Consider the following 18803-nt stretch of genomic DNA (forward strand, 5'->3'; position numbering starts at 1 on the left):
TGTATATTTTTTATAAATAAAATTTGTATCGTAGATTCTAGAATATTATCTAAACATGTAAGATATTGCAAAACCAATATTCAAAAATTCAAAAATAAGTATTTAAACAGTCGTCGGAAATGATTCAAAGAGACACAACCGTTGATGGCGCTCTACACACACGTGGTAGCAAAGTTCAACGTAAAAATAAAAATGAAGTCCATCTGCGGCGAAGCTAAAACATGAAAGATGTTGTCAATTTCAATTAAAGAAATAACGAGATAACAGGACTATGTCTGCGGCAATAAGTCTTTGAACTATACCGAAGAAAACAAAGATGCTTCGTCGGGCAAAGAAACGGTCTGTAGCGACAGAATTAACAAAAAGCGATGGTATTTCATCCCAGCAAGGAATATCAGATACGGCACCGAAAACTGCGAAACAAGCTGATGGGGAAACCAGACCGTCTGAACGGCGGAGGGAATTGCCGGTTCTCGGCTCAAAAATCCCGAAGCCGGACATTGAGAGACAACTGGAGGATGTTGTCCTGGGTGGACAGGACTCAATTGTGAATAAATTGCAGGTTGAGGATCGGGTAGGTATAATGAATGTGTATTAAGACAATGTGATTTTATGGTTCTACAATGTACAATCGTGTTTTTAAATCAGGAAATTTAAAAAAGGGGAATATTAAGTAAAATTATGCAAATCTGAATACCAACCAAAAATAAGTTGCATTTGCAAGAAATTTTAATTAATGGCCTCTTATTTTGACCCTTTGCTTTAGCCCTTGATGCAAACTACTTTTATTCTAGAAAAATTCTGCTACTGTACTACTGGTTTGACACATCAGGCCATTATTCCTCGAATTGAACTTAAAAATACTGACATTCCAGAAATGTTTTTAAATTTTGTTTATTAAATATAAAATTGAGTATATCTCAAATAAGTTGCGATAACCTAACTCTCCTGCCGACGGAACTAACCTAAAATTATAAATTTGTTTAATTTAAAGTGATCCAGTTTCTGAGTCTAATTGACATCAATTTTCTTTCATGTCTACTTGCAATAATTCTTTCCTATCCCCTCTACTTCTAGTTCTAGAAACTATATAATAAGGCTCAGAGGAGCCTTTAGTAGGTTCTAGGAGTAGTCTCCGAGTCGGGAGGATTGACGGTTGTGATCATTGCAACTAAAACATGTTGTTTTTAATTCGTTATATTTTTGTTGGTTTTTAAATTTGTTTTTTGTTTTATTTTATTTCAATTTATTATTATTGTTGTTTTTAATTTGTTTATTTGAAAAATAAAAAATAAATTAGGGCTGGTGCAACCACAAGTTTCATAAGTTTTGTTTCTCTTGTTAAGGGGTGGGGTTGTTGGATGGGAGTCCTCAACCTCTTAAGGGGTGGGGTTGTTGGATGGGAGTCCTCAACCTCTTAAGGGGTGGGGTTGTTGGATGGGAGTCCTCAACCTCTTAAGGGGTGGGGTTGTTGGATGGGAGTCCTCAACCTCTTAAGGGGTGGGGTTGTTGGATGGGAGTCCTCAACCTCTTAAGGGGTGGGGTTGTTGGATGGGAGTCCTCAACCTCTTAAGGGGTGGGGTTGTTGGATGGGAGTCTTCAATCAAAAGAGGACTGTTGATAATCAAATAACCTTTTATCCCTGCATATTCTTTTTGTTTATGAAATAACAGGAGATTGGAGTGTTGGACAGAGAACAGAGGAAACCAGCCTGGGAGGATGAAGGCGAAGAGGTCTTACAAAGGTCAGGACTCCAAATGGAAATAGTTGACATACCGCTCATCGTTTCTTTTCTATCAACCTTTCACAACAATGTATTGGGTGCGTTCGATTAGCTTCCCTGTGTCAACCCCGCAGTGCTCACTCGTGTGAGCCCCTGACAAGAAGAGCTAATCAAACGATCACTCACCCTCTAATTGGTGGCGTCATGCACCTTGGGTCACCCAAAGTAACTCGTTCCACAAGCAGGGCACTTGGGGCTGACCCGGGTGAGCCCTGGAATGATGTCAAAGCTATTGGAACATACCGGTCCGCTAATCGAACGCACCCATTATCTGTAACTTTCTATCACAGCTAGATCAGGATCAGGACCCAAGTTCATGAAATCCTGTTGTAGGCACAACAAATTGCTAAGCACAGAAAACTCCTGCTTATCAAAAAATAGATTACCAGCCAAAATACTGTACATTTACTATTGCTGTGACTGGTACCCCCAGTCATTTCTTGCTTAGCAAAGGAATATGCTAAGCAGCATTTTCTGCTTAACAGCTTTAAGAAATTTGGCCCAGATGGTTTGTTTATATGCCAAGGGCAGCATCCCGACTTTATAAGGAAAGATGCCCATCTTGCCATGAGACAAAGAATGAGAAAGGTCAAGGGTAAGCATTTAATCTTGTCTACCCGTGGAGCTATAAGAAACCACACTTCGTTTAGCAACTGCGGCTCACTAAGTTTTTTGCAATACATTTTCCGAATGCAAAGACAACTCAAACGTGTTGAAAGATTTTTCCATATCTGACTGCAAGCCACTTTTTAAGGGATTTTGAAGATTATGTAATGGATGTTGGACTTTCTTTCACTTAGATAATATTTCTCTTAGATAATATTTCTCTTGAGGATTTGTCTACTAGGACGCAAATTATTGACCTTGAAACAACAAATTCAAGTTGACATTTCATCACACAGACGGCTGATAATGTCATGCACTCATGTCAGAAAGAGCCTGATAGTAGGCCAATTGAGCGACCACCAAAGACCCAAAAATGCCTTATTTTTCATAATTTGGACACTTTGGAATTAGTTTGAAGTGCACACTCCTCTCTGCATACATTTTGCAACCACTCTGGAGGGTATAGATATTATTCGACCGAAGTTACGGAAGGTAACGCGGCACTCAGATTCTGGCATTTTTGTCAAATGAACTTTTTACAATGCTGGCCCTTCACCTGAGGCCTCTAATGTTGGTCACTCTTATTTATTCTCCCTTTCCTTGTCTATGCCAGTTCCATATGGATTCATGTTTGATCAATTTTTACTCAAATGGGTTTTGTTTTTTTGTTCATTTCAGTTCGACAGCCAAGAAAGACAAAGATGAGGCTTTAGTTCCAAATAATTCTGGAACAAAATTCAGCAGAAGTAGAAAAGTAGAGTAAGTTCCATTTATGTTAATATGAATGGTTACAGTTTTAATATACTGATGATAAGTAAAAAAAACAAAAAAAAACTTGACTTGAGCGGAACTTGAAACTGCAACCTCCAGATTATCGTGCCAGCGCTTTACCTACTGAGACATGCTATTATGTATCTAGCCCTAAATTTAGAGCCATCCCTATTTTGTCAGTATCTTTGTTCGACCTGTAACTGCCTTGTAGCCAGGGATCATACCCAAGTTTACTATGCATCCTGGGAAGTGGCAAAACTTCTAACAAATTTAATTCTTATTAGAACTGAGAAGTCTCCCACATTCTGGAGTTTAAAAATTCCATTTAAGGGAACAAAGAACAGTCTGTTAGAAAATATAAAATTTTGTCAATTTTCAACTTATAATACAACTGTACAGTGTTGATAAACTCAAACATTTCCACTTTTAGGTTTGAGAAGGTTGTTGGGAGTACACCAGCCTGGGCCCAGTTGAAATCCAAGAGAACAAACAGCGAATCTGAAGGTATGGTACAATTTGTTTAAATATTTTTATGTTAACGAGCAATATGTCAATGTCATACATTGTAGCTTTTGATTTAGTTTTTCTGCAATTTATCCTTGGTTAAATTAAATCTAATTTTTTACTCTTTGATAATTCATTTTATCCTCGTTAATAGGCCTACTACAGGTTAGTTATGAATTATTACTTTGCTATTATTTACTTAATTTTCTTAGTTTCTTAATTTATTTCAATTTGTCCACACAGTTGTACTGTTCAGCTTTTAATCAGTGCCATTTTTTGTGTGTGGGCCTAACTGTGTTGAGCACCCCAGAGCATGCCTGCATGGTTAAGGCGCTTTAGAAATGTTATGAAAATTGTTGTGTTGGTTGTTTCTCCCAAAGCTTAGGAACAGCTAAGGTTTGGTATTCTGTATAATAATTTCTCAATGAGTGATGAGATTGTCTTTTAAACGGTTTTCACAGCATTGATATGATTGAAAATAAAGATGATTTGGGTATACACAGAACTCACATGGTGTTAAGATATTCATGTTTGTTTGAAATGCTGTAGTATAATAAAACAAACACTTAGTTTTGAGCTCGCGAGTCCGAAACTCGATGTTGGTTTTGTCACTGTTTTCTTGCAACTCCAATGACGATTGAGCTTGAGCTTTCACAGTTTTCTTATTGTGCACAGGCACAATCGTGTGTAGACACCAAATGAATAACTGACAGGTTTTGAGTAGCCCTTTGCAGATTTTGTATTCAGCAATTTCAAGCACTTTTTATTCATCATTGACACACAAATTGTTTATTGAAATATAAATAATATTGAGATAATTGCTTCATTAGTAGTTTTCAAACTGTTGTTTATAAAATGAACTGGAAAAAAATGTGTGCCCATGAATTGATTGTGGCTCTGCACAACAAACCTGTGAAAGTTTAAGCTCAATCATCATCAAAGTGTATGTTGGGTCACAGAAAGTGTAGATACTGGTCTTTGATAATTACTGATATTTTCCACGTGCTTTAACATCAGGTATTTCCCCTCATGGATTTTTCTCGTAGATGAAAGTGGAAGCGATGATGAGGATGAAGAAGACAGGTTACTAAGACGGACCGGTGATTACCTGACGTCTTCAGAGGCTCTACCTAAGAGTTACCTGAACTTCAGGAGGGTGACCGACGCTAACAAGGAACAATACACTAAGGTTAGCAGGGAGTGATTTTGTCAAGTAATTATGCGTAGCCGGAAATTTATACTAAACTTGTTTTTTCACACTGAATGCTGACAGTTTGTGTAGAATTTTGCTCTGTCATACAAGGGAAATCGTTGGCCGGTAAGTATACAATGTGGAATGTAGTGATTGAGCGGTTAAAGGCGGGCTATTGGTAATTACTCAAAATAATTATTAGCATAAAACCTTACTTGGTAACGAGTAATGGGGAGTGGTTGAAAGTATAAAATACTGTGAGAAACGGCTCCCTCTGAAGTGACGTAGTTCTCGAGAAAGAAGTAATTTTCCACAAATTTGATTTTGAGACCTGAAGTGACGTAGTTCTCGAGAAAGAAGTAATTTTCCACAAGTTTGATTTTGAGACCTCAGAATTAGATTTTGAGGTCTCTAAATCAAGCATCTGAAAGCACCTAACTTCGTGTGACAAGGGGTTTTTTCTTTCATTATTATCTTGCAACTTTGATGACCAATTGAGCTCAAATTTTCACAGGTTTGTTATTTTGTGCATGTGTTGAGATACATGAAGTGAGAAGACTGGTTTCTGACAATTACCAAAGGTGTCCAGTGTCTTTAAGAGCACTTGATTAAAGCTCTGTGTCTCCTTGTCAGCAGAGTGTGAGTTGGAGTCCCGGTTGGAGCACTTGTGCGCCTGACCAAGACAATTTTACAATGATTGTTTTTGTCTTTCGGATGGGATGTTAAGCTGTAGGTCCCATGTATTGTGTAAAGCACATACAAGAATCCATTCATTGTTTTTTTCTGTGTGCTTTCTGTCCTCCTCTCCCTCTATTAATTTCCACTTGACTGCTTCTGTTACACTTGTATACTTGTCCACATGTTTTTTAAAATTAGGCTTGTTGTCATTTAGCCTTCGAGAAAGATTCTTCTTGTGTCGAAACATCAGGGCACTAGCTTTATAAAAACAAATAGAATGCTAAGAGAATGAGTTTGACCCAGGGTTTATGGCAGTGGTTGCTGAGTGCACCTTGTACATAAATTGGTCTCATAATTCATAAAAAGCATCAAAAACCTTTCTTACGTTCCTCATTGTTCATGCTCCTTGAGCACCTTGATTGTGGATATGTACGCTATAGAGTGTCGTGGCCGAGTAGAGTGTCATGGCCGAGTGGTTAAGAGCATCAAATTCAAGTTCTGGTGACACTTTTGTCCTTGAGCAAGATACTTTACTATAATTGCTTCTCTTCACCCAGGGGTATAAATGGGTACCTGGGAGGCTAGAGGTTGATATTGGGTAACATGAAAAGCCACAAGCGCCTCACAGGCACCTCAGGGCTGTATACTCCCCAGGGAGCTGAGAAACATTGCAGGGATGTTATTGGCCCTATAACCAGGGCACTAATGTAAAGCGCATTGATACGGTTAGCGCATTGATACGGTTTATTGTGAAATGCACTTTATAAGAATTTGTTATTATATTTATTTTTATTTTTATTATTATGTTATTAAGACTCCAATGTTAATATTTTTAAAATTTAATTGATTTATATCTGTGCAGAGTCGACTTCATGCCATGGAGTTCCATCCAACGTCCCAGGTGATTCTGACGGCTGGAGAGGACGAAAGTCTTCATATATTTCAGGTTTGTTGTGGGCGGTTCTTGTCTCTCCGCATATTCAGAACTTCAGCAATTACTATCAATGACTTTTACAGTGAGATTTTAAAACGCTAGGTAACAGCAAACAGTATGCGCTTGTTACCAAGAACTATGGACTAACCTAAGTCTAATGCCACCTTGTCAAAACAACCTAACTTGAAAATTGTTGTTTCTGATATAGCCCGTATTGAATAACCCCTTTTTTGGTATGAAAAGTTGCAATCTTGTAGGGCAAACCATATGTGCGTCCAAACGCGTACATCATCGAAGCACGCAGCACGCAATATTTCCGGTTCGATTTCTACGGCACATGCGCGCACACACGCGCACAGGCGCCATCTTGTAGGTATATTAGAACGATGACGTCATATTCAATACGGTCAACAAGATAATTGCTGGGTAAATTGAGGCCGTTTTTTTTTTTTTTTCATTTAAAAGTTTCAAACGCAAACTATGTATGATGTGGTTATAAAATGTACTATCTCTGCCTCTTTTTGCACTTTCATCCCATTATATGGCAAAACAGCTCATCTCTGTACTTGTTTTCTCAAAACCTAGTTTTGTTATGTTGGACTGTTTTCCCATGGAAGGGCTGTACTAGTGTCACCAAAATCTTGTCTCGCTTATCTTCACATCAAATTATCATTTTGGGAAAGCTCCATTAAAATAGTTTCCAAAATTTGGCTACAAAAGCTCAGAATGTTTACATCGTTCTCACCGAGTGGGTGTGTTAACATTGAGTTACTTTGGTCATTAAACTTAAAGTGAGTGGACACTATTGGTAATTGTTAAAGACTAGTCTTCACAGTTGGTCTATAAGATAATCATGAGATAATAATGAAAGAAAAAAACAGCCCTGTCACACGAAGTTGTGTGCTTTCTGATGCTTGATTTCGAGACCTCAAACTTGAGGTCTCGAAATCAAATTCATGGAAAATTACTTCTTTCTCGAAAACTACGTCACTTCAGAGGGAGCTGTTTCTCACAATGTTTTATACTATCAACCTCTCCCCATTACTAGTAATCAAGAAAGGTTTTATGATGATAATTATTTTGAGTATAAATTACCAATAGTGTCCACTGCCTTTAATGCGTGAGCAGTTTATCTGCCTGTTTGCAGCCGCACTGGTTAGCTGATTCAACTAAGTCAACTGTTTGAAAAAGGAATAACATAAAGATAACAGGTGTGAGTTGCAAGATAGAACTTTCCCGTAATCTTTTTTTTGCATTTGTTGATGGGTTCTTCTACAGGTGGATGGCAAAAACAATCCAAAGATTCAGAGCGTAGCCGTGGAAAAGTTTCCGATTCTCAGCGCTCATTTCTCCGCCGACGGGACGGAGGTCATCATGTCATCAAGGTCACGCTGGTACTACGTCTATGACATGATTGCCGGCAAAATGGAACGAGTTTCATTCCTTAGAGGTGAGTTGAAGGTCTTCAGAGATGAGGGGGTTTGAAGATTTAGGCTTTGAATACTTGTAAAGGAAATGCTCATACCTAAATTGTCAACAGAGGGCGCCAGTGCGGCTAGTCAAGTTGCTCAGTGTAATCACATAATGTGTTTTTGCACAAATTATTGATAAAAGGCACTGGACACGTTTGGTAATTGTCAAAGACCAGTAATTCTCACTTGGTGTATCTAAACATATGTTGTATAAAATACCAAATTTGTGAACGTTGTGAACATTTGGGCTCAATTGTCCATCGAAGTTGCAAGAAACTAATTTTTATGAAAGAAAAAAAAACCTTGTTGCACAAGTTTGATTAAAATTATTTGAGTGAGAAATTACCTCAAAAACTATGTTGCTTCAGAGGGAGCCATTTCTCACAATGTTATTTAGCTCCATTGCTCAATACCAAGTAAGTTTTTATGCTAACAATTTTTTGGAGTAATTAATTAAATAGTGTCCAGTGCCTTTAACGCACTGCTGTATAAGAATGAATGCTACTGGACCCATTTGCTGGTAACCTGTTTTTTTGCTAAGTAAGATTTGTCTATGCTTAACAATTTTTGAAATTGGCCCAGTTGTTTGTGTTACTGAAGTTGAATTCCCGCTTATTGAGTGACTTGTTGAATATTTAATCTATGATGTGATGTTCTCTCTTTTTTGTTTACAGAATACTCAGAGAGGCAACCACTTTGTAAATTTGCAGTTTCCCCGGATGGACAGTTTATAGCTTTCCAGGGATTGTATGGTTTTATTCATCTTTTATCGGCTAAGGTTAGTTTATGTTCAAAAACCTTTGTAATTTACCCTCCAGTGACCATTCATTTCAGTATTATCATCTTCTTATTTATTGCTTTATATTGTTAATTGCCATTCATTGTTTTATGTTGTGTTGCGTACAGATGCTCCTGCATTTTGCTCATTATAAATGTTTCCTGTTATTTATAATTTGATATCAAATTGGTCTGTTGGATATGGGACGCAGAATTTGTTCCCTATTCTGCTTGTGCCTGTGTGATAACTTACTGGTAATTTCTTTGTTGTCTTATGAATTTCTTTATTGCTGATAATATTTGTCAAGTTGAGTCTCCCGAACCCCCGATTATCTACTCAGCGGCAATAGAATACAGCAAGACAGTTCTCTAAGAACAAACTCTACCTTGCAAGTAGATACACACATGGTGTTACCGCAAACCATACAAGTTGAGTTGTGTTGTACTTAAATGCAATTTGTTTTGAATTGTTGATTTGTGGATGATGTTGAATGGTCAGCCAGTAGGAGGTTGACTGACATGTGTATTTCATGTAGTTTGTGAATGCAATTTTCTCTACTGAATGCAATTTTGTATGGTGTAAATGTGTTTTTTTAAAACAAATTTGCAATATCTTTTTAATTTGTTGTCTTTATGACAGTTCCTCCGTTTTATATTTTCTGTGGTTTGTGTTTATGTGAATTGTTGTTATTTAAAGTGCTTAGAGTTCTTCGGCATTAGGTGCTTTATCTAGGTGAATTACGTATAGGAAAGTTGAATATTATTATTACTGACAAGGGACAGCTGTTATGGTAGTTTATATTAACAATAAAAAAACTAACAATAACCTTGAAGAAATTAAGTTTTTCTATGCCTTTTAAATTGTTTTTGTAGAATATATTAAATTTATAGAGTATAGTGTTAGTGTGTTATTCTCATAGGTTTTGCAAATGCTCAAAAGATTTGTGAATTGGTTATATTAAAGCAGGCCTAGACTTACACATGGACCATGCTCTGTTCTTGGCATTGGTGTCCCTTAAAGGCAGTGGACACTATTGGTAATTACTCAAAATAATCATTGGCATAAAACCTTACTTGGTAACGAGTAATGGGGAGAGGTTGATAGTATAAAACATTATGAGAAACGGCTCCCTCTGAAGTGATGTAGTTTTGGAGAAAGAAGTCATTTTCCATGAATTTGATTTTGAGACCTCAAGTTTAGATCTTGAGGTCTCGAAATCAAGCATCAGAAAGCACACAACTTCGTGTGACAGGGGTGTTTTTTTCTTTCATTATTATCTTGCAACTTCGACGACCGATTGAGCTCAAATTTTCACAGGTTTGTTATTTTATGCATAATACTTGACAATTACCAATAGTGTTGATTGTCTTTAACCATAGGTCTTTTGGTTGGTAAGCAGTTTGCAACAGCTTATACTATTTTTAAGTATAGTTTGTTTTATAAACATAATTTTTACATTTTTCGTGTGGACCATTTTTATTTTGTATGGCAGAACAAAGAATTGATCAGCACGTTGAAGATGAATGGTTTAGTGAAGTCTATTGCATTCAGTGGAGATGGTTCCAAGTTACTGTCCTTTGGAGGTGAGTGTTTTTAGCCTTCGTCAATTTAGGGTAGAATGAAGACATTGGAGTGATATTGCTAAATGTCCCTTTTCCTAGCTAGATGGTTCCAATTTTCATTGCCCCAGCGGCCGATTTCACAAAACTCTAGGATTAATCCTAACTCGAGTTTTAGAACGAGCAACCCGTCCTAACTTAGGATGGGTTCAATTCGTCCTATGTACTTGGATACGGAACTGAACCCGTCCTAAGTCCTAAGATAATTCCTAAGTTAGGAAGAGTTTGGTGAAATCAACGGCTGAACTACTTGAAATAATAATAATAATGATTTGGGGTTAAACGCTAGAGCGGGAGCAAAACACCTTAAAGTATACTGAATATGCATTCTTTTTTTTTAGCTCCAGAAAGAAACCTTTTACTCACAATTGGTCTTTTTACTTTCCTGTTTTTCTTTGTTTTCACTCTAACATTTGTGTTCCCTTTTCAGATGATGGTGAAGTTTACGTCTGGGACATGAAGACTAGAGATTGTGTGCACAAATTTGTTGATGAGGGCTGCATCCAGGGCTCTACCATTTCTGTATCGAGGGATGGTCAATACATAGCTTGCGGGTGAGTAAAACCTGGTTTAAAAAAAAACGTTTTTCTTGAAGAATCCATAAGTGCCTTCATATCACAGAGCGTCAGTCGTTAACAAAAACTTACAAATTAATTTTGGGTTAAAACATTTTCTTTTACTCGAGCTTGATTTGAAACACCAGGACCAGAAAGTACTGTCTTTGCTAGGTTTAAAATGAGTGGGGCACCAGTTGGATTTATGTTAATAATATGGAGTTTTGGCTGTTAACCACTTTCTTTTAAGCAAGAATTTTCTGTGATTAGCAATTTTTTTTATGCTTACAGGCGTTATGAAATTGGGCGCAGAGCTCGTGTCTGGTGTAAAGCAAATTTGACCATGGCTTTGGCCAGTGGCTGCCTTGGCAATGTTGAAGAATTTTTCTGTACAGTCGGCCGTGGCAACTCCCAAAGTTTTTGTTAAAGGAACACGTTGCCTTGGATCGGTCGAGTTGGTCCTTGAAAAGCGTCCTGTTACAGTTTTTTATAAAATCGGTACGGTTAGAAAGATATTGTAAAAGTAGAATACAATGATCTACACAAATATCCCTCGAAATTGCTTGATTTTCTTTTTACCTCGTCCAGTAACACGATCGGCCATTTATGGGAGTCAAATTTTTGACTCCCATAAATGGCCGACCGTGTTAGTTCGCGACGTATAATGAAAACCGTGCAATTTTGAGTGATACTTGTGTGGATAATTATATTCTACTTTGTAAATATCTTTCTAACCATATGCATTTCATAACAAACGGTTTCAAACGCTTTTTATAGACCAACTCGTCCGATCCAAGGCAACGTGTTCCTTTAAAAATAAAGAATAGACTTTTTATACTGGTGCCAACCATGTGCTAAAAGTCTTTTCTCTGATGTCATGAAATGTTGGTTTTGAAGAAAAACCAGGGATGAAGTAGGTCTCAATGTTTATCTGTTCGTTTTCTCCTAAAGACCTGGGCCCAATTTCCTAAAGCTGTTTAGCAGAAAATTCTGCTTTGCAATAACCTTTGCTAAGCAAGAAATGAATAGGGTACCAGTCACAGCTATGGTAAATATTCAGTATTTTGGCTGGTAACCTTTTTGCTAAGCAAGAGTTAGAGTTCTCTGTGTTTAGCAAGTTTTTGTGCTTACAGACTTTTGTGAAATTAAGCCCTCATGTTCACATCTACCTTTTCATTTCCAGAAGTTTTGAAATGTACAATGATTTTTCATTTTTTGTTTTCCTATTTCAGATCTCATAGTGGTGTACTAAATATTTATGATAACCACTGTCTGACTGAAGTAAGACCCAAACCGGTCAGAGCCGTGATGAATCTAACCACGCAGATAACAGCATCAAAATTTAATCACAACAGCGAGATTGTAGCCACTGCATCATTCCACACCGCAAACTCTGTCAAACTGGTGAGTTTTCAAGTAATGTTATTTTAAAATATTTGTTCCATAGGCTGCAAAAGACTCAGTTGATAGTTTGTTGTGCAGGCGAGCAGGGCCTAATTTCAATTGTGTATTTACTGCTGAATTCTTACGATCACCATTCTCCGCTTACTGTGCAAGTGCTGAATTTCTGAGCTAATTGTGTAAGAAAAGAGTGTCTAGTCTTGAGGAGCGCAGAACCAAAATTCTCTGCACACCCATGAAATCTGCTTAGCATCAGCACAAAATTCCCTGCTTCCGTGCGCGTAGATTCTTTGCTTACGGTAAACAGAGCCATTTAAGTTGGACCCATCAGGTCAACCTCCATCACTCATATAAGTGTACATTATTATTATCACTGTTATAAATGTCACAGTATAGTGAACTAATAATAAATCCTTAATTTGTCAAACACAAGGCCACGTTTTTCTGGAGAGGGCCAGGAAAATTTGGATGGGGAAAGATGGAAAGAGGATTGATAAATTATTTTGATTTTGTTTTGTCGCAGATTCACCTCCCAGATTGCCACGTCTTCCCCAACTTTCCTAACCATGCTGACACCATCGGGCTGGCTACGGAACTTGACTTCTCTCCAAACGGCGGCTACATGGCCGTTGGAAACAACAAAGGCAAAGCTATGCTCTACAGGTAAGTAAATATGTTTGTGGCCTTCCTGCCTTAGTATAGAGCAATTAGCTCCTTAGATACCATAGTGGTCAAAGGTGGCTTGTACTAAAATGCCAATAGCGGCCATAAACGGCGCAAGGTTTGCCCTGCGTCCATTTACATAAAGAGGTCAAAAACTTTTGTTTTCAACCCAACTTATTAAAACAAATTTTACCCAGTCGGCTTCCATTTTGGTTTGTTACTTGATATTCATCTATCTATTTACATTGGGTGCGTTCGTTTAGCTTCCCTGGGTCGACCCCGGTCTGCCCCGATACGTTCGAATAGCTTTGACGGGGCTCACCCGGGTCAGCCCCCAGTGCCCTGCTTGTGGAGTGGGTCACTTGGGGGTGACCTGAGGTGCATACTGTCACCACGAGAGGGTGAGTGTGATCGTTCGATTAGTTTTTGTCAGGGGCTCACCCGAGTGAGCACCGCTGGGTCGGCCCAGGAAAGATAAACGAACGCACCCATTGTTCTCATATTTCTCAGTGATAAGGTTTTTTATTAGCTGTTTCGTAGTGAAGCGCAGCGAAACAGCTCTTGTTTTTGTTAAAGTTTTTTTTATTATTAGCTGTTTCGTAGCGAAGCGCAGCGAAACAGCTCTTGTTTTTGTTAAAGTTTTTTTTTTTATTATTATTATTATTTTTATTTTTTTTATTTGTCATCTTCAGAAAAATTTCATATAAGTGCTGATTTGCAATGTTCCCAAAGAGCAATTGCAATGAAATTTTCAGGGATGAAAGGTATTGGTGCAATGATCATTGCGAAACAAGGATGTCATTATGACATAATCAGAAGTCACGTGACGTCATCTTAAAGGTGTTGTATTTTAAATGTTTGAAAAATTATAACAAATCAGCCACAAGAGACCGTAGGTTTCTGTTTGCGGGATTGGGGAGGGATAAATAAGGTCTTCATTTAGTTTCGTGTGCGTGACCTCACATGACCTCTACTTCCGGTCGAAACCGGAAGTGGCCCTCTAATTCAAAATTGGAAAAAGATGTGAAGTTGCTTTTAACGATGTTAGTGCGTGGCAAGGGTGGGCAGTTAAAAAAAAATACCAATGACGTCACAAAATGCAACGGCGCCCTCTAGCGGCAGGTTGAAAACTCGTCAAAATGGACTTTTTGAAGATGTGTGTGGTGAAGTTTTTTGTAATTACTTCAAATTTTACACACACGTTAACTGTCAGGCAGCCATCATATGTGTGAAGTTTCAGATCAATGACGTCATTGGTGGTCACGTGACGCGGCCTTAAAGGTGCACTTTTTGAACTAATATAACTCTCTAAGTAATTATGCGATTATGTTGAAACTTGGTAGGTTGTTAGATATTGGCAAGCTCTCGTGAATTGTGAAATGACGTCATAGTGACGTCATCACATAATTTTTTATGATTTTTTCAATTTTTGCACCTTTAACGAATAAAGTGCTATCCGAACATGGTATAATCCAAATTTTTTTTTTCAATAGCCTGGATTAGTCATAACTGCTTTAAAAAAAGAATAAATTTCAAATTCAGTTGACAGTTATTATTAGCTGTTTCGTAGCGAAGCGCAGCGAAACAGCTCTTGTTTTTGTTAAAGTTTTTTTTATTATTATTATTATTATTATTATTTTTTTTTTTATTTGTCATCTTCAGAAAAATTCCATATAAGTGCTGATTTGCAATGTTCCCAAAGAGCAATTGCAATGAAATTTTCAGGGATGAAAGGTGTTGGTGCAATGATCATTGCGAAACAAGGATGTCATTGTGACATAATCAGAAGTCACGTGACATCATCTTAAAGGTGTTGTTTTTTAAATGTTTGAAAATTTATAACAAATCAGCCACAAGAGACCGCAGGTTTCTGTTTGCGGGATTGGGGAGGGATAAATAAGGTCTTCATTTTGTTTCGTGTGCGTGACCTCACATGACCCCTACTTCCAGTCGAAACCGGAAGTGGCCCTCTAATTCAAAATTGTCAAAAGATATGAAGTTACTTTTAACGATGTTAGTGCGTGGCAAGGGTAGGCAGTTCAAAAAAAATACCAATGACGTCACAAAATGCAACAGCGCCCTCTAGCGGCAAGTTGAAAACTCGTCAAAATGGACTTTTTGAAGATGTGTGTGGTGAAGTTTCTTGTAATCATTTCAAATTTTACACACACGTTAACTGTCAGGCAGCCATCATATGTGTGAAGTTTCAGATCAACGACGTCATTGGGGGTCACGTGACACGGCCTTGAAGGTGCACTTTTTGAACTAATATAACTCCCGCAGTAATTATGCGATTATGTTGAAACTTGGTAGGTTGTTAGATATTGGCAAGCTCTCGTGAATTGTGAAATGAGGTCATGATGACGTCATCACACGATATTTTATGATTTTTTCTATTTTTGCAGCTTTAACACATAAATTGCTATCCGAACATGGTATAATCCAAATTATTTTTTTAAATAGCCTGGATTAATCATAACTGCTGTAAAAAAAGAATGAATTTCAAATTCGGGATTAGGTAGGGATAAATTAGGTCTTCATTTTGTTTCGTGTGCGTGACCTCACATGACCTCTACTTCCGGTCGAAACCGGAAGTGGCCCTCTAATTCAAAATTGGCAAAAGATATGAAGTTGCTTTTAACGATGTTAGTGCCTGGCAAGAGTGGGCAGTTCAAAAAAAATACCAACGACGTCACAAAATGCAACAGCGCCCTCTAGCGGCAGGTTGAAAACTCGTCAAAATGGACTTTTTGAAGATGTGTGTGGTGAAGTTTTTTGTAATCACTTCAAATTTTACACACACGTTAACTGTCAGGCAGCCATCATATGTGTGAAGTTTCAGATCAATGACGTCATTGGGGGTCACGTGACGCGGCCTTAAAGGTGCACTTATTGAACTAATATAACTCCCGAAGTAATTATGCGATTATGTTGAAACTTGGTAGGTTGTTGGATATTGACAAGTTCTTGTGAATTATGAAACGACGTCATGATGACGTCATCACATAATGTTTTATGATTTTTTAAATTTTTGCACCTTTAAGTCATAAATTGCTATCTGAACTTGGTATAATCCAAATTATTTTTTTTAAATAGGCTGGACTGTCATAACTGCTTTGATGCAAAGAGAATTTAAAATTAAGAGGGACAATTTGAAAATTTTATTAACGAAACAGCTCTGCATTTGTGCACAAATGCAATCATGTCTAGTTTTAATTAGTGACGTCTTCTTTCTGTTTTATCCTTCTAGGTTGGGCCATTATAAAAACTACTGAAGTCGTCTGGGTGTCTTCAATAGGATGGTTTGTTTCAAGCCAGTAAGGTATATCGCTTCATGTCAAGATATTGATCAACCAGCAGCATAGTCAAGTGTTGTTGTTGACGCCTTGGTTTAACCCAATAAGAGATCATTTATTTCTGCAACAAATAGTGAATGGCCTGGTGTTTCGACACTGGCATATTTTTTTTTGAAGGTCAAATGACAACCAACATGAAGAGGTATACTGGTGTAACAGAAGCAGTGAAGTGGATAGAAATGAAAAGATGTGGAAAAACAAACAAAAGAATTTGTTCAGTATAGACTGTATTGAATAACCCCTTTGTTGCTTTGAAAGTCACCATCTTGTAGGGCAAACTGAATGTGCGTCTAAACGCATACCTCTATGGATCACGCGCAGCATGCAGCGTTCCCGGTTTGATTTCTGCGGCACATGCACGCACACGTTCATAGACGCCATGTTAGGGCAGATATTTGAATGGTGACGTCATATTTAATACGGTCTATTGAGCAATAGTGCCAATACTAACTTGGTAAAGTACTTTTTACTAAAGTATCTCAACTGGTTTTTAAAGTTTTTGTTTTGTTAAGACATAGCAACAAGTTATTTGCAGAAATATTTTTCCTCCAATAAAATGAAAATATTTTTTATTCATGAATATTTGCAATGTAATGGAAATAGTCTTGATTTAAAGCACTGCTTTGTTTCACGTGTAAACTACAGGTGTTTTGTGTAAATGTAATCGATAATGTTTGGCAGAATAAAGAAGAAGGAGTTGAGGAAAATAAAACGTGTATGTTTAGATTTTTGTTGCAGATGGTTGAATGTTTCATGTTTTTAATTCCTTGTACAGATGCCATTTCTCTGTGGCTATTCTCTGCTCATGTTCTACCTTTTAGGGAGTCAAATTGTGGTGTATGGCTGAGTGGTCAAGTTCACTGGACTGTGAAGTGCTCTGGTGTTTCTGTCAGTAGATGGTGGGTCCGAGGCCTGGTTTTGACATTTATGTCCTTATAAGCAAGACACTTCCATCTCCATTATTGCTTTGTTCTTCTGATGGGACGTTAAGTTGTAGAGCCTTTGTGTATTGTGTTATGCATGTGAACAGGACCCAGTACACTTATCATTGACATTAGTTGTTCACCCTGGTGTTTAAGGCATGGTTCATTACGTTTGTGCCTCGGCACCTTTGTTTGTTTGTTTGTTTGATTGTTTGTTTAGATGATCTTCCAACAAGGGAACTCGGCAAACTCCCACAGGGGGATATAAACGCCAAGCTGGCAACAACCAATCTCTTTCATACAAACATTGGTTAACGTCTATAATCAATAATTATGAATTGCACAAATCAAGAAATTGTGATTCAGTAATCAGTCGACAATGATTATTCCAGTCATTGTGAAATCAGCAGTTAACTGGGGGATTCAAACCCACAACCTTATGATTGCAAGTCCAAGTCCCACATAAATATATAAATGAACAAGTACATGTAAAGTGAGTTTTATAATTCCAAACAAAACTCTGCATATCTGTTGAAAGGAAATTATGAATGCTTTGGTACGCCCTTTTGCAAAGCACTGTATTATTATTCAACTAACAAAAAAGGTGGGAGTCAAACTAGGCTTACTTCGCCTCAAATTTGGCAATGCACAGTTACACATGGAATCTCGTTGGTGATTATGTCAAAAAACACGAAAAGCTCGGTATTCACAGTTGTTTGGCCATTGGTAATATTTTTTTGTCCACGATCACAATTGCAGGTTTTTATTTCTAACATATACAATATAATAAAATTCAGCTTACCTGCCTTAAATCAAGGCAGGCATACTAACTTTACATCCAGCACAAAAAAAAGATCAAGGCGATGAGGCATTCGCTACTTTTTACTCTGTAACGCATGATGATGCAGTCCTCAATCCAACACCATTCAGTTACTCAACACCCAAACTACTGGACTCTGATTATGGTGGTATGCCTGATCCCACGTAAAGCACAATCAGTTTACCAGTGCAGTCCTCAGTCCAACACTATTCAGTAACTCAACAGGGTGTTTTGGTTGGCTTGTGCGTAAAGCGCTCGCCTCTCACCAAGGTGACCCCCGTTCGATTCCAGGCCAGGGCCATATGTGAGTTGAGTTGTGCGTTGGTTCTCTGCTGTGCCACAAGGGTTTTCCAGACCATGCAGTTTTCCTCCCTCGGGAAAAATCAAACACTTTCAGTCTTGGCTGTACTCCGTGTTCATAATGGGTTGATGTGGCTGGCAGCCAAAGGCGCCCTTGCATACATGTATGCCTGCTTCTCGAACACGTTGTAGCCGTGTCCTTTGCAATTCAGCTCTTAGCTGCGAGGATGATTAGCCCCCAAAATTATTATTAACACCCAAACTGTTGGACTCTGAATAGGGTGGTATTGGTATGCCTGATTCCGCAAGCACAATCGGTTAACCAGTGCAGTCCTCAGTCCAACACCATTCAGTTACTCAACGCCCAAACTGTTGGACTCTTATTATGGTGGTATGCCCAAATTTTATAGTTCAGAATACAGTTCATATCATTTGTAATGATTCCTCCA

The 18803-nt window shown here is 37.9% G+C and overlaps 1 protein-coding gene across 1 annotated transcript; it reads left to right on the forward strand.

Moving 5' to 3' along the window:
* The first annotated feature begins 154 nt into the window (after positions 1–154).
* LOC139935993 (U3 small nucleolar RNA-associated protein 18 homolog) lies at positions 155–17002 on the forward strand. The gene is made up of 13 exons (XM_071930682.1): positions 155–574; positions 1674–1744; positions 3068–3148; positions 3591–3664; positions 4711–4853; positions 6397–6480; positions 7747–7918; positions 8615–8718; positions 10211–10301; positions 10768–10891; positions 12124–12295; positions 12816–12955; positions 16206–17002. Exons 1-13 carry the CDS (start codon positions 317–319, stop codon positions 16228–16230), a joined length of 1539 nt encoding a protein of 512 aa, XP_071786783.1. The 5' UTR covers positions 155–316; the 3' UTR covers positions 16231–17002.
* Positions 17003–18803: the final 1801 nt, after the last annotated feature.

This window comes from Asterias amurensis, chromosome 4 (assembly GCF_032118995.1).
Source record: "Asterias amurensis chromosome 4, ASM3211899v1".
NCBI lineage: Eukaryota > Metazoa > Echinodermata > Asteroidea > Forcipulatida > Asteriidae > Asterias > Asterias amurensis.

Bases quoted from the DNA above. Each gene is read 5' to 3' on its own strand.
- LOC139935993 (XM_071930682.1), top strand. From the start codon at position 317: ATGCTTCGTCGGGCAAAGAAACGGTCTGTAGCGACAGAATTAACAAAA. The intron at 4,854-6,396 runs GTTAGCAGGGAG...ATATCTGTGCAG, and splicing joins ACAAGGAACAATACACTAAG to AGTCGACTTCATGCCATGGA. The intron at 10,302-10,767 runs GTGAGTGTTTTT...TTCCCTTTTCAG, and splicing joins CAAGTTACTGTCCTTTGGAG to ATGATGGTGAAGTTTACGTC.